At 29.5% G+C, this 23,854-nt stretch overlaps 1 protein-coding gene across 1 annotated transcript in view; it reads right to left on the bottom strand.

Moving 5' to 3' along the window:
• Nucleotides 1-21,997, bottom strand: part of LOC119687516 (mucin-5AC) — a 60,420-nt gene extending 38,423 nt beyond the window's left edge. Inside the window, exon 1 of the mRNA XM_038101850.1 lies at nt 21,730-21,997. Within this exon, the coding sequence (XP_037957778.1) occupies nt 21,730-21,871 (142 nt within the window). The 5' untranslated portion in view covers nt 21,872-21,997. The remainder of the gene's footprint in view (nt 1-21,729) is intronic.
• Between the last annotated feature and the right edge of the window lie 1,857 nt (nt 21,998-23,854).

Below are 23,854 nucleotides of genomic sequence, written 5' to 3'. Positions count from 1 at the left end.
GTAATTTAAATATGCCACTTTTTTTTAAACAATTTTTTTCCCTTCTTCTTTCAATGTTTTATTTTGTGTTAGATTGACCCACTGCAGGCTAATTTAGTTCTTGAAATTTTTAGTGGGGGTAGTGTTTGTCCTTTGGTTTGGATGCCTATGAAAAAACTGTCCAAACAGTTTTGCTCGCTTAAAAATTTTTACTTAAATTAATTTCGGCACTTCAAAGTACAAGTTTCTACTGGAAACACAAGATGTATTATTTTTTTCCTGAAAGAGGAAGAAGGAGAGTAAAAATTAAAAGCAAAGACAACGGCCGCATGAAATTAAGTGAGTCTAATGAATAAATTTAACGAGCGGAAATTAAAATATATCCGGTTGTTGTGCATTTACATTATTTCTTTTTTTTATACTTTTTAATTATTTACAATTTTTGATGCTACATTTGTAAATTGTGACATAAGTAGCTTATTTTTCTAATTTATTTATTTCTTTTTTTTATATTTTTGGGTATGCTGTCAAAATATCAAACAAGTATGTCCCATATTTTTTTGGATAAAATTTAGGTAAAGTAATTGTTTGCTTCTTGAAAAATAAATAATACAAGTATATTTAATAGAGCATTATGTTTTTTATAATTGTTTCCTGTATAATAATATATTTATGGAATTTTTTTTTGTGGTATTGTTATCACCGTAGACCAGCCTAAACGGGTTTCAGTTTCAGGATGAGATTCTAGGGTGGATTCTTTTTCTCAATCACATCCCTCTGTTGTATTGTATTAAATTTGGTTCACACAGCATCAAAGTCTGCATCTTTTGTTATTATCAATTGACACTACGATAAAAGCTTATTTCGCTGCTCCATGGACAACGATTCTTAATACTGGACTTGGAGCTGAAATTTGATGTATCTTATAATGATTTATTCTTACCTCTTCTGTCTGCTCTAAGCAACCTCCTTTATTAAAAGCAACGCTTTACCAATATCGACAATAGCTCTCAATTGGTAGCTCTCACAATATTGAAGTCATACAATTTAATTGCTTTAGGTATTTTCGAAAAAAGTTTTCAAAACTAATGTCAATAATAAAGTACATTTTATTATATCTCTGTATTCTTTAAGTAAAAATATAGTCGATACGAAGGCTATATATACACACACACTCACATAAATTTCATAATTTGAAACAATAATTATTAAATAATTTATAAATATTCTATATATGTATATATTTATATAAGGGTGGAATGAATATGTAAATTACTTTATTAAATATGTTTAATATAATAATTGTTTGATATATAAATATTAATTAATAAATTATTTAAATATTTGGCAATATCTTTTAATGGAATATTAATTGAAGTTAATTTGATAAAATGTATAAATCGTTACCGATTTCTAGATTTTATAATTTTTGAGTCCAAATTAAAAGATATCTATTATTTATTAAATATTTATATTAATATAGATATTTATTAATCTAACCTAGTAAAGTATCAGTTAATAATTATTGTAATGTAAAATATAAATAAATTAAAATTTTGAATTTTTACTAAATATTGTTTTTATGGATTATAAATAATTTAATTAATTAATATTTTTATATTAAATTTTGTTATTTTATATAAATTAATTAATAAATTTATTATAAGTATAAAATTTTTGTAAAATATTACTAAAGGGGACAAAAGTTATGTTTAAGAATTATTTTTATGGATTATATAAATAATTTATTTAATTAATATATTTATATTAAGTTTTGTTATTTTCTATAAGTTAAATAATAATTTTATGTTAATCAAAAAATTTATATAAATTATTATTAAAAAAAAATTTAAAATTATGGAAAAAATTTGTAGTTATGAATTATTTTTATGGACTATAAATAATTGATTTAATTAATGTATTTACAATAAATTTTATTAATTGGTATAAATTAATTAATAATTTTATGTTAATTATAAAATTTATATAAATTATTATTATTTTGTATAAATTAATTAATAATTTTATGTTAAATTTAAAATTTATATAAATTATTATTAAAGGCGATAAAGTTGTAGTTAGGAATAATTTATATGGATTATATATATATAACATATATATATATATACATAAATGTTATAAAATTTGATTTTAATGCCAATTATGATGAAAGAAATAGATTTCTTAAAATTCAATTACTTAAAAATAATAAAATTTTGTTCTTGTAGTTCACTACTGTTCAAAAAAGCCTCTTAATAATATATTAGTTGAATGATACAGTTTGAATATTAGTGACATGGTATAAACATTTTGTATTCCAAATTTCATTTTTTCATCTATTAAGTTTTTGAAATATTTAAAAATATGTAAAAGTTGATCATGTTTGGGCTCAAATTAGAAGGAGTTTTGTTAAATCGACTGGACTCAATATACATTCAAAAAAAAACTTATTCTTTTGAAAACTCTCTCTATTTAAGAAAAATTTATTTAATTATCTCTACTGTTTCAAAAAATACCGAATTTGGATTGCCTTACTTTAATTCTAACACATTGTGTAATATAAGAAGTAGGCGTCTTGGAATGATGACTTAACGCGGAAAATAGTAAGGGGCGTCAGATTTTTTTGTTTTTTATTATTTATGAATTGCGTCTAGTTACAAATAAAAAATTAATTAGCAATATTAGGGGCGTCAGATCCACGACAAATAATGATTTTCCATTAAGTCTTCTTAGTGCCACTTGCACTAAAACTATATATCTTATTTATTTTTGCTTGTTTATTAAATTCTATGTGAACAGTAAGTTACTAAGTTGTGAGATACAGTATATCCATATATAGATCATATAATAATAATAACCAGCGGTATTGTTGCATAGAGTTGCATTCACCTTTCATCACTCAATCGGCAGATGGGCAGCAGTTATGTTTTTCATATAGGTTTTGATAGTATCAGATCCGCTCATGGCATTTGTAGTGTTGGCACTGTATAAAAGCGTATATACAGTGGCTACATTAAATAATCGGACAAGAGTTTGTCTCATATAAATGTACCTTAAACTTAACGAAAATACACTAAATATGTTTTTTTTTAATATTTTTACATTAAATATATTTACCATATTCTTTAATCGGCTAATTAAAATTTCGTTCAGAATGGTCAGCAGATTTTACTAATCAGAACAACAATGCTAAGGATGTAATAATCGAGTTATTAGTATTTAATTGTCAATCCTTTGTTGTTCCGAATGGCCGACAGACATTTTGGAACCGATTTTACTAAGTTTTATCACACTATCGTCTATATGGAATTTCATATTAGAAGTAAATCCTTCCTTAGCTATATTATTGTGTATAATTTTTATAATACAAAATCTTTTCCAGTTATGCGATAAGAGTCATTACATATATAATCGAGCGTTTACTGTATTATAAAATATTTTTATGTTAATTAACATTGTGATTAAAAAGGCAATCACTTCAAAAGAAATGAACATGTTTATGTAAATTTTTAGTATGATTTATAGCAAAGCTAAAAATTATAGCTTGTATTGTTCATATGTCAGTTATTGTCAATTTATTTTCATTGAAACTCAGATAAGTGTTTTGATTAAATGAGCACTAAATCGAGTTTCGAATCTTTTTTAATTAAACAGTTTATTGGAAATTAACAACTTGATTCCAAAATATTAAAAGACATGATTACAGCTTCATATTTAATTAATATTTATATGAAAACATATTTATACCAAATAAACTTGAATTGTCTGCAATTAAGCCATCATCTTTAATGAGTCCTTATGACTAGCTTCGGTTGATCGCACCATCAATTTGAACGTCAGAAAGTCGTAAATAAACTTAAGCTACTTTTGCCTGCCTGACTCTGTGTTAGTCTCATAGTGTGTAATGTTGTGTAATATTGTGCTGCTTTCATAGCATTACACAAAATTTACAACTCATAACTCATTTGAGCCAACTTCATAAATCTACGTCACACTTTCTGTGCTGTTATTTGGTTTTAGTACTTCATTGTTTTATAAGTAATAAATATTTTTTTTTAAGTTTTTTCTTATTTATTTTTTGCTTCTTTTTTAATGCATATATAAATACGCTATAACTCCCTGCTCCTATAAAATAAATTATTTTTTTTTTTGTTTTTTTTTTGTTTCTCTCTTAAGCAGTATTTAAGTTAAAGCGAATGTATAAATCTTCATCTAAATTCTTGGTCGTATTTTGACTTGGTGGCAACACATAAAACTGCATAAACGTGCCGCATGTGGAAGAGATTAAGTGGTGCAGTACACCAGTTCATGTTTGAAGTAACGAGAGCAATTCCAAGGAAATGCAACACATTCTTTTTGCAGCATGCAAAATATCCACAGTTTAAAAATAGAAGTGAATGACTTTTTTATAGTTTTCAAATCTAAAAGTTCTCTAAACATTTTTTACTCTTTTTCGTTCAACGACAATTTAATGTCAATTTACTCGCAAATTGCATACTTATCAGTCAGTTAGTCAGTGAGCAGTCAGGCAGTCAGGCAGTCGGTCAGTCAGTGAGCAGTCAGTCAGTTATTCAGTCAGTTAGTCAGTGAGACATTCAATCAGTCGATCAGTCAGTAAGACAGTCAATGCACAGTCAGTCAGTCGGTCATTCAATCAGTCATTCGGTTAGTTAGTCAGTGAGACAGTCAGTGAGACAGTCAGTGAGATAGTCAGTGAGACAGTTTGGATGTATCCATATCTGTCGGATTATAGTAGTTCCCAATGCCACATAAGCACTTAGTAAATTCACAAATATTTAGATTACAAACGAAGGCAGACGTGCACGATATTGTTATGACACGTTTAATGTGGTCCCCCATTAAACTCAATTGTGTTCGCTGAGAAAATCTGAAAAAAAGTTCCTAAATTCGAACCACAAAATAATTTAAAAACGCTAAACTTTCGCAAAAGTAGCTGTAAAAATTGCAATTTAAACGTTTTTATGCGCATTTTCATTGACGACAAAAAAAAAAAAAGAAATCATGTTTTTTCTTTTCCTGGTACGAATATTTCGATGACAGTTTATAGCTTAATTTTGTCTAATATAAACATTGCTTAATAAAAAAATAAAAAAAAAAAAATTTCAATTCAGTAGTTCAAGAATTTGAGGAAACTGCACAGACGTTGATTAAATTGAAAGCCACAATTTCAGAAATAGAAAATGCAAATTCTTCTCACAACCACTCAGCTCACTTGTGCATTTATGAATATTTTTTTCGTAATTGTTTTTATTAGCAGCATTTATAAAAAATTTCTTATTCTTATGCGAATTGCTTAATAGTATAGCAGAACAAGAAGAGCGTACTTGGTATCGAGACACTATCTGGAAACCAAGTTTCTACGAAATAAATAGTTTTTCTATTTTCATACTCCCAAATTATTCAACTTCTTGCACGACCCTTCACAGCAGTCAACTTGAGGGTTAATCCATGTTTAGCTACCAATTTAATTGTCGGAATATTTTTTTTTAACCAGATACAAGTTGAATAATAAAGAATATAGAATCTGTATTATATTACTAGTTAAAGATAGAAATATACTTATTTATATTATATTTTACGATTCAATATTTGCACAAAAGTTTGCGTAAATTTAAGATTTTCGCAATAAAATCCTTTTCTCGGTCATTATAAATTCAAAAATATTGTTCTTATTTCTTTTTTTCGAAACCTCTCAAAAAAAATTTCTTTTAAATGATATGCTAAATACTTTATTGCTTAGAGAACTTCCTCCTGTATTAAGATTAAATTTGATTTTAACATCAGTTATGACAGCAGTGATTATTTTACATACTAGCGTACGTGGAAACGAATACGCGAACAAACTAGTCAGGAAAGGAAAGCAGCCACACCGATAATGGGACCTCATTGTGGACTTGGAAATTGTACGCTCTTTTCTCTTATAAAAATAAAGAAGAATCAGAATAAAAAGGATTACCAGGATTAAAATATTCCAAATCACTTATTGTTACCTATAACAATAAGAGATACCAGTATTGTATGAACTTATCAAAAGAAAAACTTAAAATCATCACAGGAATACTAACAGGGCACTGTAGACTAAAACACCACCTTACAAAACTGGGTATACTGACGGATGTAAACTGTAGATTCTGTGAAGAATATGAGGAGTCGGCCATACATGTGCTGTTAGAATGTCCTGCGCTAATGCACATGCGAAATAGGCTCCTAGGAATGTATATTCAATAAAACTCTGTAATGTAGGTTTCTACTACTTTTTATTGACGCAACAGGGCTTAAAGAACTACTCTAAGTCGTGAAGGGGACACAATAGACTCGACTGTCGCAGTGCCACATCCTCTTACAATAATAATCATAATTTCACTTAATAGAAACAATTGGATTTAAAAGCGAGGTTTCAAACAGTAGTGAATTGTAACAACAAAATTTTATTATTTTCAATTAATCAAAATTTTAGTTGACCGTACAGCTGTTTCAAGTGTTGTCAAAAAACCATTGATAGTATTCTTTTTGAAAGTATTGGCAATATATTACTCAAAACAATTGTATGGTCGGCTAAAAATTTAATTTAATTAAAATAAATAAAAATTTTGTTGTCACAATTCACTATTGTTCAAAGTCCCTTTCCGGTATTTATTATATCTTGAAAGAACAATACTAAGTATATTATTTATTCTTATTGAAACTAGTGGTGTGAACTCATTCAACAAATTATTTATTTTTGACAACAAAAATAATTAAAAATTTTGTTGTCACAATTCACTATTGTTCAAAGTCCCTTTCCGGTATTTATTATATCTTGAAAGAACAATACTAAGTATATTATTTATTCTTATTAAAATTAGTGGTGTGAACTCATTCAACAGGTGGTTCTGCGGCAAAGAGAGTCCTATTGTATCAAATTTACTTTTAATTACACAAAACCTTCTAAAGCCTTAAAGTCCAGAACTAAATCTGGAGAATAGCTCTTAATTTGTACTACTGACTGAAATTTCACATGAAACAAATTTTTTCTATGCTCTGTTAAAGTTGAACAATCGTAAAGAATATGCATAGTTGTCTCCTTATCTGCAAGGCAAAATCTGCATTTTGAATTAGCAGATAATCGAAGTTTATTTAGATAATATTTCAGACCAAAATAAGTTTAATACGCAATTTTCATTTCTTTATGTATTTTAACAGCTTTTAAGTGAACTCATAGAAATTAAACTAGCTTGAAAAGGATCAAAGACATCGTCATCAAAAGAACAAATCTTTATTTGATCTTATTAACAGGTCCTAAAAATGTGTCCATTATTATGTTTTAAGAGCAACGGAATACAAAATACAATCGGTTGTTAAACATCCAAGCTAATTTGGCCAAGCTATAATTTATTGAGAACGAAACTGTTAAAGGTGGCAAAACTAGTGGTACCATTAACTGATCTTTTAAGCTAACTTGGCTTAGCTATAATTTATCGAGAAAGAAAACCCTATTGATAGTAAAACCACTGGTAGCTCTGACAAGTCATTGGCTAGTAGCCATCCATTACAGACGTAAGTCGTTCTTGAACACATCTAATAGTCTTTGCCAGCCAGTCCGAGCATTGGCTTGTCGTTCGCCAGTTGGTACTATTGAGTGCCTTCATATGGTTGGTGAGCTGCTCCTTCTACCGAAGATGTGAACGTGCTCTACTGCATTTTCCACCAGTGGGTACTGAATGAAACACCTTTCTAGCCGTAGCAGTTACTTTCATTTGCACGATATGACAAAACTAGCGAGGTTGCTGAATTTTTATGCGCTTAACTATGTCATTGTTGCGGCATAAGTGTACAAGCTTTGCAAATATCCGGACCAAGCAATATCTAGACTTTCCACTATACAAGTTCACGCACTTATGATTGTGCGTGGACTGACACAATCAGATCTTCCAAACATTGAACTTCACAAAACAATCTGTTTAAACAATCGCGCACTTTGTTTTTGAAGCTGAAATTTTGATGACTGGGCGCATATGGGCTACTTGAAGAGAAATGGATGTACGGCGCTAACACTGCAATCAATCAACCAACTAATAGAATCAAAAAGCTTAGACTATTTCTAAAATCTTTTGAGCTTGAAATCGGTTCGAGCTTGATGACAAATGAAGTAACAAAGACTTTAAAAGATAAATAAATATATCTGAGTGAATTTCATGATATTCAATCCAGCAACCAGCAAATGTAGTCGAAACAATTCAATAGTTTAAAAGTGAAAAAAGATACTAAGTCGAGTTTTACTAAAACCGCAAGCGCGTTTCGTTACGTTTGGAGTTTTTTTTTTGTTTTTTTTTTTTTTTTTGATTTAAAAGCGCATAAATGCAAAATCGCGTTGCTGCAAGTGCTTTCAATTCATCAAATGGGAAATTGCCCGGTCTCGCGTGTATGCGCGTTTGTTTTGCATAAATGCACGCACTGAATTACAGAGAATTGCGGCAACCGCGGCAACTGCGGCAATACTCCGTACGCTTTGACCGCAACCCAACATTTCCGCTCAAATAAGCGTGGCACATACACAGCGCACAATGAGAGTGCAGCCACTGCCACTTCCGGCTTTTGCACCAAAATTCGCCACAATTACAGGGTCAAAATCGTTGACAAAATTAAACCACATCAAACTAAATAAAAAAAAAATTGGAAAACACTTTTCCCTCTTCCTACGTCAGAGGTAGGAACATTTTGCGGGTAGGTTCCCGCACATACGGCTGGCATAACGCCGCGTGCCGCGCGGTTTTGCACTGGCGACATGCACTTAGCCTTTCGTCCAAATGTTGACATGTTAGGTAAATGGAGGTTATTTGGCTCATGAAAACGGTTAAGCTTTTTAACGTGAGGACGGATTTGTTTGGTCTATGTTATGTGCTGTGTGTTTAATTTTGCATGTATGGACAACACTCTCGAAATCCGTGAACTTACCCAGTGGTTCGGTTTTCCAGTTTTCATGTTTATTTTGCAAAAATCAAAAAGAAAAAAAAAAGCTTTTGTAGAGCAACTCGTTTATTGTATTTGGTGGGATGAATTGATTGGACTTGAAATGGATGGTCATGTTTTTATTATCTTGCACATTTTTGGTTTTATTAATTTTGGAACCACAGAGGATATGCGAAATATGGAGATTTTAGGTTTACTTGTATACATTTTAGGTATAAAGGATGGCATTGACACATTTGCTCCAACTGCAATTTACTAAGAAAATATAATGAATGACAGTTGTAATTTCCGAAATACCAGTAATTTTGTGCCACATTTTCGATGGAACCATATTTTGTAATTATGAAAAATAGCATAAATTATTACTTGCTACATAAAAACTATAAATCAAAAATTCAATTGTATCTACTATTATTAAAAGATGAAATTATTATTATGTTGAAGCTAGTTAAGTCAGTGCACTTGAACAATTCTCTATCAACTGCGAGGTTTCTTTATAATCTCTCTTTACGCCTTAACTGTATAATTGTTTATCACTTCATCAGACTAACCAATAATTGACCTCAGATCTGCATACCATCCCGAGGAGCCTATAACCATTCTGAGATTTGATAACGCGGTGTTGGTAGAAGACTGTCGTAAATATTTTCAAACTGCACAAATAACCTACTAGACAGTATACCCATATTTTGGTTTACGGCCGCCTCGTTTAGTGGCAAACTCGTTTAACGGCTCAGTTTTCGCAGAAAGATACCACGGCTTTACTCCAGCCAATGGTGCAAGGTGCTATATACACTTAGCAACAGATAATTGCAGTTGCCAAAAAAATTTCGGGAAAAGTAATAACATTTAAGATGCCATAGTAAATATAGATCAATCATGAATGGAAATACAAATTTTAAATCTTAACAAATTTTGCAAGTCTTTATGGTTAGAATGCATCATCAGAATACATATGAAAATGTTCTTAAAACTCGTTGGTTTTGGAGGCTGATTTTGCTGTTTACATTTCTTGACAAATACGCTTTTGCGTTCATTCATCAGGAGAATTCCTTACTTGTTTCCAGCTGCAAGTAACTGTCTACTTCTTCTTCTTCATTCCATTTTGTTCCCAGGGGAACATTGGGCCATAACGAACTGTTTTCAACTGTCACGATTTAAAGTAACTTTACAAGCTCGTAGCACTAGAGGACTTGTTTCGACTTGAAAGTCTAAGAAGACAGAGCTTTAAGAGCAGTCTGGCTGTCAGAGAAATAACAATTCCCCAGTTAGACAATCTTTTAATAATATTGGATAACATTATATATAATAACTGATTAAACTAAAAGTTTTAAATTAAACTAAAGTTTTATTTTTAAGTGTTCCTAATAGCAATTTTCGTTCTTCAACCTATCCTGGTAGTGCTAGGGTAATGCAGTGGTATTACGTTACTGTGCTTGGTAACCTTCTTAATAAAAATTCTCTTGTGATTTGTGAAACACTGCAAAATTCATTCAATTAATTTTTCAAGATTTGCTTTTAGATAATATTTTTGCAATAAAAATTCTGTCTGTCTACAAATAGAAACGCCGCTTTGCGTCACACAAATGAAACCGAAATAAAAAAAATCAAATTATATAAAAAAATATAAGAAACAAAATAAAACAAAAAAAAAAACAAAAAATAGAAATATAGAGAATCCTGCAAAAATGAATCAAAAAATTAACCTGCAACATTTTTCTGCTTGGTTACATCGTTGATCCTTTAAGGGTTTTTATGCTTGACAAGAAATCTGTAGCCTCAGTATTTTGCCCAATTTTCGTCGTTGGCATTGTTGTTGCTGTGTTTTTTTAGTGGTTTTCTACCATTTTACACTCGTACACATCCATTGCCTTAGTTGGGTTATATGACGCCACTGGGACTCTTTTGTACACGTAAGCATTTTAGCGTATTTTTGTTTGTGTTTTCCTTTCAGTTTACTTGTTACCTTTCGTCCTTTTAGTCGAAAGATACACGTTTTATGTTCTCGTTTTGTGTAACAAAATTGCTTAAAAATGAAGTTGTAGTTAAATTTTTTGTACAAGCAAACTAAATTTAAATATTCCCATGTAAAACAGTCAATATGTTTGCTGGCAGACGACCCAGTATTCCGGCAGTATTCCGGTGGAATAAAATCAATTCGAGTGCTTTTAAACTCAAATTAGATTAGATATTGAATTTTTAAGCAGAAAATTTGGGAGAAAAATAGGCGAATGCTTGAAACTTTTAAAACCATTTAAACGATGCGAAAAAAATATAGTTACTTCATTTGGTAACAAATGGTTTAGAAATTTATTTATAAAATATCAATTTGAATACATATATACACACACACATACATATACATGTCAAATTTACAATAAAATACATATAAATTGTCCTTTAAGTACTTTAAAGCAGAAATGTGTAAAGGTTTTGTTTGGATAAGTTTTAAAAATCCGTAGAAATATGGAAACACCATTTCACCATATGATGGACTTGTTCATCCTTTCACAGACTTAATGTGTTACAAAATTGTTGACAGTGGCTTAATGTATTTTCAAAAAAAAGAAAAAGTTTGATTTTAGATACTTTCAGATAACAGTATACGAATAGATAACATAATAAAAGAGAGACTTCAAATAGTAATGAACTACAACAACAAAAATTTTTTTTGTATTACTATATAAGTAATTTAAGAGGTTTTTTCACTGCTCTTCGAAAACTCTCTATTAAATACCACAGTTTTTATTTAAGTAAAAATAATGTTATATAGACGTAAAAATCGAATTAAATAACACAATAATAAATAATGAAATAGTTTCGGTTGAAGTGGTGACCTTGTGTAATAATGGTCCGTTGTAGTACGACAGGAATAGCGTTTGTTCGTACATAGACAAAAAGGTCAGTTAAAAAAAATCTAAAAAACAGAAAAGTCAATGCCTCTCGCATTAGGTAAAGGTAAGCCAATCTGACAGTGCTATGAATCTGACTAGGTCCCTAAATTTGTAGGATGACAGCTCAGTCAGATCGGTCAGAAAAAGGGCCTCCAAGATTTTTTATTTTCTCCTAGCTAAAGACGGACACTGACGCATGAGATGAAACACAGTTGCCTTCTCGTATTTAGAGCCACAACCGCGACAAAGGTCATTATAAGAAAGACTTAGCCTCATAGCATGCCTCCCTATTAAGCAGTGATCCGTCAGCACCGATATCGTAGTACTGAGCAGATTCCGCTTTAGCTGGAGTAGCTGACTCGTGCGTCTTTTGTCCAAATTAAACCAAATCAACCTAGAAATCTAAAACTGTTGCTTGGCTATGTTTAGATAGTTTTGTTTAATAGCTGTACCAGGTGGAACGTCTATATCTGATACGTGAATATCAGGGAGAAGAGCCCCTTCCTTGGCAAAATCATGTGCCATGCAGTTGCTCGCAATATCCCTATGATCAGGAACCCAGATGAGTTGAACGTTAACTAATGGAGTAACATTAGCATGATTTTCTCAGTATTATGTTCCTAGATTAGGTTCTATACACATAACTCCAGAAAAATGTGCCAACATAAAAAGTCAAGTACGGCATTGGGTCAGTTGGTTAATGAACGCTGGCTCTAAGCTTCACATTTGGCAGGACACGACACCAACCCCTGGTACTTGCAGTCTCATGTTATTATTTAACAATAATTATATATAAGAATTATTTTCAAAACCACTGATGATGGGTATTTGAAAATACTTGAAATAGTTGTATGGTCAGCCAAAAATTCAATTAATTAAAGTAATACAATATAGTTCAAAACTTTTTGTAAAACCTTCTTGTATAAAAGAATTTTTGCTGTTGTAGTTTAATACTTTTCGAAACCTCTATAAGAAATAAATTCAAAATAAATTTAATTAAATAAATTCAAGCTTGACACTTGTAGTCCATAAAATTATGTACGGACTAATAAACTCTAATGATTTATTCTAAAGACAAAACATCAAAATAAGCAAAAAAACTATTCCATTATTCTTAAATTGCTATTAGGTTGCACAGATATGCTTTACATTAGCAATTTTTATTGTCTATAACTGCTTTAAATTAGTATAAAATGCAGTTAATCAGATTTTTTAAGATGACGTGCTGTTAATACATAATATAGCATATATATAAAAATAAAAGCGCATTTTGTTATCGACATTCAAAGTGTCCTAGAAATAAAAGTATTCAATTATCTTTTAATCAGAAATGTTGATGAATGAATAATTTTTATATATAAAAAAAAAACTATTATATCGAATACAATAAAAAGTTTATAATTTTTGATTTTTATTTATTTTGATTTCTAAGAGTGATTACACAGTTGATGATGTATCTATAGTGATCAGATTAGATGGTTTGAGTCACATTTTAGCCAATTTCGAATTTTGAAGCATTTTCTCCAGACTGAATCTACACCATTGAGAAAACTATTTTTGACAATTAGTTATGGATTTTCCATTGTATCAAATTTGACAATTTTGCTCTTTGACTTAAGGTTCAAAACAGCTTTCTTAGCTACTGGAGGAGGATTCGTTTCTCGATTCTCTTCATTTAACGTAGCATAGTTTACTAAGAAGCAAATGAACATTATCACTAAAGAAACTTCAAATCGTTATGTACCTCTCACAGCATCACCAGTCTTGTAAAAATTGTTGACAACTTTAATACATAAATTGATAAAATTAACAGTTATTTATAATCGGTGGTAGATATTTTGATATCAGAAAATATTATTATTTCGTAATTTGGTTTTTAATGTAAAAAAAAAAAATTAAACAATCTCATTCAGAGGTCTCGCAGATATCCAAATGAGATCTATATTGATCTTATAGTGAGTTTTCGGACAGATCAATGCATATTAATATGTTTCATTATTTTTCACTGGAAAACAAAATTTATCTTCTATAAATATTTGTTTTTTTGCCGATTTTTATATCAATTATCATGCCGAGCTTTATATCAAAACAAATAAAATATATAAATATATATATTAATTTTATTCGTTAATTTTAAGCAAAAATTATAGTTTATTTTAAAACATTTGTTTTAAGACACACGTATCACAACAATGTATCGCTGTGTCTCGGCCGAAGTAGGTCTAAGAACAAATCTCTCTCTAAATAGAGGGTATTTTAGCCCGTATATTACATTTTAATATATAATATATAGTAATATGTTTGGAAGATTATGTCGACAATGGTGGGTTTGACGATGCACCACCTCACCACAATAATAGAAAAAGAAAAAACAGAAGAAGTATACTAATACATACACTATTCAATTAGCTATCTTCCATCAATCGGGTATAAAATATTAATTTTAATGATTTCTTTCACTAATGATAGATTGATGTATGCTTCTATACTTTTAGACAAATAAATATTAAATATATCAAATGGCCTGAGATACTTCACAGTAATACGGTCAAACCTCTCTATAATAAATTCGTTGGTGCCTGCAAAAAACTTCGTTATAGAGGGGAATTCGTTATAGGGAGGTGTGCTATAGAGAGGTTTGACTGTAGTTATGGTTTTAGCATAAATCTAATATAAAAAAATTTTAATTGATACTACTAGATATACTTTGAAGATAAATAAATATTAGATCTATTAAATGGCTTGAAATAGATGTGGTTTAATCATAAATCTAGTATGACAGATTAATACTTTTTGATTGGTTTCACTAGTGACATATTGTTGGTGTCTTTCATACTTTTAAGACAAATGAACATTAGATCTATCAAATAGAATGAAACACTTATGAAACGTAATAGACATTTTGGAAATTAAATAACCAAAATACAATAGCTTAAACTAATTTTAAAAGAAGAAAAAAAAAAAAAGAAAATTTGAAAATAAAAGAAAAAAAGTTATAATAGTTTAACACTCAAGGGAGTGTTAACAGGCAAACATTGGAAGATGTTTTAAGGTCTGCGAGTATTAAAATATCAGACACGTTTTAAAGTGTTTTTGTTAAGGACACAAAAGAGGAAGAGAAAGTGTGGAAGAGAGTACGAAAAAAATGCACAAATATTCACAGAAAGGAACAAAAAAAAAAACGTCGGAAAGTATTAAGGTAAATTCCTAGATACACACATGTTACATGTGTGGCAGCAGAAAAAAATAAATCTGAATTTCAAAACAAGCAGCTGAAATGTTGTTACACATATCAAAGCATGAAATTTACTACTACTTCCGGTGCAGTATTGTCTATGCTGGCACAATACCACAATACCAGAACACCAGAATACCAGAATGCCACAATGACATACAAACACATGTCTCAGCAAAACGGTGTACATGTGCTGCTCAGAAGCAAAAGTATTCCCGTTGAGAAAAATTACGAGCTTGCAAAATATTTAAGCACATTGCACATGTAAAGAAGTCATCAGAGAACAGGAAAAAAATCTGTACGTGAAAACCTTAGGAAAAGCGATTTGCATATTTTGACACTGAATACACGCCAACACGTAACTTAAAATATCCGCAGCGATAAACATATGCATAAACACAGCTCAACTAGCACATATGCGTTCGCTTTTGCATATTAAACACAGCAATTTTTTCCGCTCAAGTCAGCTCAAGTCAATGCGAGTCAAGTCAAGTCGAGTCAAGTCAAGTCAAGTATCGAAGCACGTCATAAGTTAAAGCGTGCAAATATAAAAGGAAAGTGAGCAGTGAGCAGTGAGCAGGGTTGACAAAAAGACCGGAACAAAAGCTTAAAATAGTGGAAAATGGAAATCTTCACCGCTGCGATAGTTTGATATGGAAAATGGTAGCAATTGTCATAAATGGAAAGTGACATTGTAGACCAAAATGATGCGAAATGCATAAAGTTAACTTAAATGTATGCATAAGTGGCAGTATCTTATTTTCAAAACAATTTATTACATGAACTTTACATTCTGCAAAGAATTGCATTCGGTGCGCGGTGGCGTATGAGTGACATTAATTTGCTAACATTTTAAATGCCCCATTGCTCTGCTCTGCTCTACTCTACTGTGCTCTGCTCTGCTGTGCTCTGCTCTGCTCTGCTGTGCTGTGCTGTGCTGTGCTTTGCTCTGCTTTGCTTTGCTTTACTCTGCCCAGCACTATTCTGGATATATTCGACTATAAAGAAGGATATACTAAAAAGTTAAAATGTATTGGATAACTTTTTTAAAGCTTCCTTATGTGTTCATTTGTCTTCATACAAAAAACCAATAAATATTTATACTTTTATTGTAAATATTGAAGTAGAATCAGCGAGAAGGGCAAATCTTTGCAATAATGTGTCTTAAAGGTCTTATCCATCGTTGTGTGGTTTACTTAAATAACAGTTTGTCATTTGTGGAGACGTAAATGTACTCTTCTCACGCGGCAAGCAAGGCTAATGTCTTAAAGTGAAGCAGTGGAGCGGTGGAGCGGTGGAGAGTTGGAGAGGTGGAGCAGTGGAGCAGTGCACCAGTGGAACAGTGAAGCGGGTAATGAGGTGAAAAACAGTCGTATGCTTTGAGTCGTTCACTTATTCGTATTCGTCTGCATGAAGACAAATGACTGTTAAGGAATTGCAAGAATGTTGCCACATTATTTTTAAAAGTACTTAAGTATTAAGTTGTAGATTGAAAATAATATATTATGGCGTAAACTATGCATCGTTTAAGTTGAAAAGCTTCAGTCTTAATGCTAACGTGTGTAGTTCGCAATGCAAGCAGTGCGTTGCTTTGTACGGACAGACAACATAATAGTATATGGCATTTTTATTATTACATATTCTTTTTCAAAAAAAAAAAAGTTTAACTCACTTTATAATAGTTACGATACTTCGATTTTCATTTTATAGTATAAATAATATAGTTTATTTAATTAAAAACTATGACGCTAGGATTTTATAATATAATATTGTCACAGGCTAATTGATCAATGCTTTTATTATAGTTAAAAATAAAAGTTAAAAAAAAACAATTTGAATTATTTCCCAATAATTTTAATTTAAATTTAATTTTTTTGACTTAATATTTCGACTTTATTTGATTTCAGATTTAAGTCATCATAAATATATTAAATACGTCAAGATGGACAAAAACATTAATATACACATATATATACTTATACATACATATATACATTTATATATATATATATAATATATATTTATATATTTATATTTATATATATACATATGTATACTTATAAATACATATCTACATTTACATATATAGAGATTTATAGAGATAGGTATATAGACATATATATGTATATATATGTATATATATATATATGTAAATGTAGATATGTATGTATAAGTATACATACATGTATATATATAAATATATATGTACTGCAATGCACTTGAATAGCGTTGTGTATCCTCCTATTTCGTTTTCTATTAATCTAATCTTTTATTATTGCTTTTGTCATGTGATATGCTGTTTTTTAACGAATAGAGGTATAGGCAAAATTTGAAGATCAGAGAGAGACCTCTCTTTTAGAGAGAAAATAAATTTTTTCAAAACTTAATACCAAATTAAATTAAACCTTCACCTATTTATTGATGTATAATATTTATGTAAATCGGGGCTCACTTATTGACGTTAGTTTTAAAATTGAGACTAGTGTTGGATGGGATTTTCATCTCCAAGAAATATGTATTTAATTATATTCATAACAAAACCCGAACGTAGTAAAGTGTACTGTATAGTATATGGTATATTGTAGTGTACTCGTGTAATATGAATATGTACATTATATATAATAATATAATAATATGTTCAATTGGAAATAAAGGGATACAGTATACAGGATACAGGGAATATGCTTCAATTGGAGATTTAGGGATTGATGATGACGATATGTCTGACGAGATAAAATGTCATACTTATTTTGCAATTTCAGACTTAAAATTTTACGGTGAAATATTGATAGTAGAAAGTAAAATAAAACAAGTTAAAATAAACGAGAAAAGTTTAATATTTATTTAAAAAATTACTTCATCATTAACTAAAATAAAAACATTTTAAAACATATTAAAAAACATTCAAAGCCAGCCATGTGGTGCATCACACGGTGGTCGAAATGGATTAATGTCAGTGGCAAGTAGTTAGTTGCAATGCTTTGCTTTATATTAACCACAAAATCTTGTTAACTATTATTCCATTCTATTTTATTTAATTTAAGATACCACGTAATTAAGACATATGTTATGAATAAAAAAAAAAATCACTTAAACCCAGGAACCGAAAATAATAATTATTTTAAAAAATTTTAAGAAAAAAAGCAGCAAGAAAAAATTATATAAATACTTTTTAAAGTATATAGTTATCATTCTAAGAACTATATTTAAAAGAAAAAATAATAATTATTTTTGTGTATTTTGAAATAAAGGCAAGAGTGTATGAGTTATTTGTGCGTGAAAAAGTAAAACGCACATAATAATAATTATTTTTGAAAAATGTGATATAAAGCAAAATTAATTATTATTTGAGTTTTATATTAAAATACGAATGATAAGTGTTATTAGTTGTTTTTTATTTTTTTAATTTTACGATCCCTTGATAAACCCATTGACCCATTAAGTGGTCGTATAAAACTTGAAACTTTAAGAAACTCTATGGTGAGGTCTTGATGCGGACTTCAAACTCACATTTAATATCACTACATATATATTATGTTGATATTCTGAAAAAGTTTATATATTATGGATTTAATTTTTTATCAAATCGGTTTCTGAAAGAGAATAACACATGCCAATCATATAAATCACAACTTTGACTTTAATCTCTTCATAAATTTTGGTAATTTTCATCTTGCTTCCAAATTTTTCCGGAAAAATCATTTAAGCTAATTCTAACGTGTATAACAAACACTCATGGAAAATGCAGAGAAAGAAAATTTTAAAAGGGAAAAATGTGAAAAAATGACATAAATGAAAAAATGAAAAACAATTATAAAAATAATCAAAACCCGCTGTCATTTTTGATTAATTGTCAACTGAAAGCAAGCGAGCAAGTAAATAAAATGATAAAAATGCCTTCAATCTGAAAAAATTTCATGGAATAAAAAAATTTCTAAGCAGAAAAAGAATAAAATAAATAAAATAAAAATAAAATGACATACCGAAAAAGAGAATTTCTCTTTGCAAAATGTATATATGAAATATTAAAAAATATAAAAATGTGAAAAAAATTTGCGGCAAATCATTTGATAAAATAATTGCTAATAGAAAGGAACCAAAGGAGTTGTGGATGCTGTGGATGCTGCGGCGTGTGTTGCTTTAGTGCAATTCCATCAAGGAAACGTAATACGAGCTCGAAACAAATGACAGCTGTTAACTGCTCTAATTGATGTCCTTTTAATTGTTGCAATATTTGCTGGGTGAGACTGTGAGGTGTGGGACTATAGAGCTAAACAGGCTGACAGAATAGGTTACATCCAGAGAAACCTTGCTGTGTTGGCGCAAATGTGCAATTTTGTGCTTTAAAATTAATAATGAAAAAGACTTGTGACATTATTGACACTGTCAACTTGTGTCAAGCAAAATTGCTGAGCAGCTTTTTTTATATTCCTTTTATTACTAGAAAAATGATATTTGCAACTAGTTATGTTCGGAAAGAATTTAGTGCGGTTGTGTGTGTCTAGACTTGTGGTAAATTGTCACATAATTATAAGAAAAATAATTTTTTGCAGAGAAGGAGATTGAAATGAAAATGCAAAACGAGAACACAATTTTAGGTAAAGAAGAAGAAATTAAGAAGATTTTATTAGTTAAAAGACACTTTTGCACTATACTTAGTAGTCGAAGAGATTTGCTGTTTATAAAAGGTAGTGGTGGATCCAACGGGCTCAAGTCTAAATTGTAGCAAAACAAAATAGATGATCATATCTTCGGTTAAAGTAGTAACTGTTATGATAAAAATTGGAATACATGAATTCGAAGGCGTTAATAATTATAACTCCATAAGTTCCATAACTCGAACTTCTATAACTCAGATTTTTTATAACTCGAAATAAATAGAGTGCAATAGGGTTTAGAGAGCACATTACATACGATTATAAAAAAAATTCTTTAACTCGATGTATCCTTAAATACAACCTTTTCTTTGCAAAGTGGTACTTCAATTTATGAAAGTTTGACGGTATTATGTTTAACAGTTACTTTCAAGTCGAAAAACACAACGATAATGAATATTCAAGATGGAATATAGGCTGAAAATAGATTCTACAACAGTATGAACAACTATCAAGAAGAATTATCACTGTCTATCGTTGTCTATATGCCAAATAAAAGGGAAGTATTGCCGCCACTTTGAAATATATAACCGTTTGAGGTTGGTGGCTCCAAATGTTGTTTTCTAAATTATTATTTTAGTGGGAACACCCCGTATTTTTATTTTTAGCTCGAATGCACTAGAGATTAAAACAGTTTGCTAATTAGGATTATGCATTCAGATTCGGGCATACATTCAGATTAAAGAAAAATATGATAAAAAATTGTATTTATTTTAAATATGCTTTTAAATCGCGTTATGTGTTGTTTCAGAAGTGATTATTTTAATTTTATTATTTTTGAAAAAATTTAATTTAAACTTTTTTATATTCTTGTGTATGTACGAGGGATATTCGAAAAATTTGGTGAGAAAATATTTATGAAAAATTCAATTTTCAAAATGGTTTTTTGTTGTGAATTTATCGATATTATTCCAATTTTGTCTCTGTACACTTTTATCATCATAAGGAAAAATTTTTTAAAGTACTGCAAACAGTACATCAGACTTTAAAGTATTCCTTTTTCGATGGATTCGGCGGATCAAAATAAAACTCGATAGTCACTAGGAGTCAGAATAAGGGGCATTGTTAATCAATGCATGTGTTCAAATTATCGGAATAAAATATAAATTTTATTTATTTCCAAATGTGACTGTATATAGTACAGTTGCACATAATAAGTGGGCTTCAGATTTCATTAAGGTACCTTGTGAACTACAATCATTTATTGATCTGTCGAAATCTTTTGTGAGACTAGCTGTTGATTATATGATTATTTATTTTCCAGAATGAGAATATTACTTGTATATGATTCGTTTGTGGGTACACATAAAGTGACATTCCAAACGGAAATATTTATGACAATTCTTGTGATGACAACTATTTTTTTTCAATTGACTTAAAGAATTATTAATTACTGGGATAATATACTAGGATTCACACAATCCAAATCACTTATTGTTACCTATAACAATAAAAGATACCAGGATTGTATGAACCTATTAAAAATAAAACTTATCCTAACAGGGTAACGTACACTAAAATATCACTTTACACAACTAGGTATACATACGGATGGAAATTGTAGATTCTATGAAGAGAATAAGGAGTTGGCCATACATGTGCTGCTAAAATTCCCTGCGCGCCTGTAAATGTATATTCTTACGGAAGAGACAATAAAACTCTATAAAGTAGGTTCCATACTACTTTTTATTGACGCAACAGGATTTAGCGACCTATTCTAAACACAGAAGAGGGCACAATAGACCCGAAGGTCTCAGTGTCACAACTCTTAACAATATTAATTAATGAGGAAGTATTAATAATATAAAAAAAAATATATTTTCGCGATGAAGTATCTGTGCTTCGTGTTCGTGAGTGAAACTTTTCAAATACCCTCAGTACTTTTATTAAAGCTTATTATTTAATTGTATTTTGCATACATTCTCATTGGATTGAATATTTTATTTATTTTGATATTAAGTAATAAATAAACATTTGCTCGAGCTTAAACACTTACCTGCATTTGTTTTAGTGATTCCAGCTACTAAAAGGCAAATTACTATGGCGATATTTCTATGCTGAGTTCGATTAAGTTTGATGTGCATTTTCTGTTTATTTTGTTGAAAGTTCTGTTGTTGGTTGAGCAGAGAAAAGCGCATTATCCGTTAATAAAAGCAAAAACAGAGACTTAAATATATTGTTCCAGTTGTGTGTCGAAAATTGCAGAATTTTACCAATTTTTTTCGAATTTTTTTTGAATTTTTTCGTATTTTTATTATAATAAATAAAATCTGCAAGAGGAAAAAATTTCGTTAAAAAGAAATATTTATTGAAAATAGTTGATTGTGCTCTTAATTGAAATTTATATGGATTGTCAAATGTTAAGCAAAAATTTTTATCCTTCCAAAGCTAACAATACACAATACCAAAAAGAAAATTGAATTTAATATTATGAATTCTTAAAATTCTTTAAGAAAAATTATAAAAGGATTTGATTCATCAATTTTTGCTTAACATTTACAATTTTCTCCAATTTTTAAATAAATTTCTCAGAATATGTGATTATATGCTATATACTATATATTGTTGTTGTTGTGATTAGAATTAGTGCTATTGCGCACTTTTACTCTTTTGTGTCTGGGGGGCTTATCCCTACCCCACACTAAGCTTTAACTAAACTAGAATTATTATTGTTTATTTATCTTTTAACTAATGACGGACCGTAGGTTAGCATATCTTGCTCTGGATCCTGAGGTGGACTTAAGGTTTGTTAGGGCGGGGTTGGGCAACGTATCAACTTTTGTGAATAATTTTAGGGCTCTGTCCTTGATATATTTTTTCACTGCGTCGATCCTTAGACCTCTGTATATGTATGTTGTTCTAATATACGATGAAATCTTAAATAGTCTTCTAATAGCCAGTATTTGAGGCTTTGCTGTATGTAACACATCCCTACAGTAGTGCTGGATATAGTATATATTATGTACTATATATTATGTATTATATAGTATATCTATTATTTTTCGAAGTTTGAAAATATGTGCTTCAATATAGTTTCAATATAGTTTTTGACTTAAATAGTTTAATACATCGTAATATTTTTATGTTTCTTATTAGTTAGTACACCGGAATAAAATTACCCATGCTTCCTCTTTCTATTTTTGCAACCGGGATCAGGCTCACTCAATTATTTGAGTGATAATATAATAATAACACAATAATTATTATTGGTACCATTAGAATCTTTCTTGGAACTCCTGTTATGAACAAAACCATTTTAGTTTTAAAAGTAGCTTTAAAATCGTAAATACGACTTAATATAATTTACTTATTCGAAATCAATTTAGATTATATTCATTACCAACACGATTAATATATCATAAGTTAAAAAAGTGAGGTTACTGTTTAGATCAATATCATACATGTTATATATAACAATATGGATATTGCAAATACTATCAAACTATACGCCTCTGGGTTTAAATTTTTTTCATTTGAAAGTAAATTGTAAGTGTATTTGCCTATTTTAAAATCGGCTTTTACACATGGAATGCAGATATAGGCCTTAGCAGCAATATCTAACGCTGAAATCCTATAAAGAGTCCAGTTAAAAATATTACAAAGTCAGAAATAGTGCACATAATAATACAATTCACAAAATTCATAATAACCGGGGACTTCTAAATGAACTTAATACTTTCATATTGAAATAAACATCCCATACATATATTTTTACACTGATTCAATTGAAGTAAGTAAGTAATATGCTAAGGAACATAAAATAGCAATTGCTAAAAAATATGAAAACGCAAAACAGAAAATTATGACGTATTGGGTCAAATAAGACGATATTGTGATATGACGATGAGAGAGAAATAATAACAAATGTATTAGTAACAAAACAACTATTGTTGTAACTGTTAGTTAATTTTTTTAAGTATTTATAATTAATAAAATAGCTAAATTAAAAAGAAAGAATAATTATTATATGAGATTTAATTCGTTGTTTAATATACATATACTGCGTCTTAAATACAGATATTAAATTAACTACGCCGAATATTTTTTGCCCAATCTATTGAGAATTTTGTTGTTGTTGTTGTTGCTTTTTATAATATATTTAAATAAACGTATTATATCTA

Source organism: Teleopsis dalmanni, chromosome X (genome assembly GCF_002237135.1).
Source record: "Teleopsis dalmanni isolate 2A chromosome X, ASM223713v2, whole genome shotgun sequence".
NCBI classification, from domain to species: Eukaryota; Metazoa; Arthropoda; class Insecta; order Diptera; family Diopsidae; genus Teleopsis; species Teleopsis dalmanni.
Note: the sequence above shows the minus strand (reverse complement) of the source record. Positions and strands in the feature narration are given on the sequence as shown.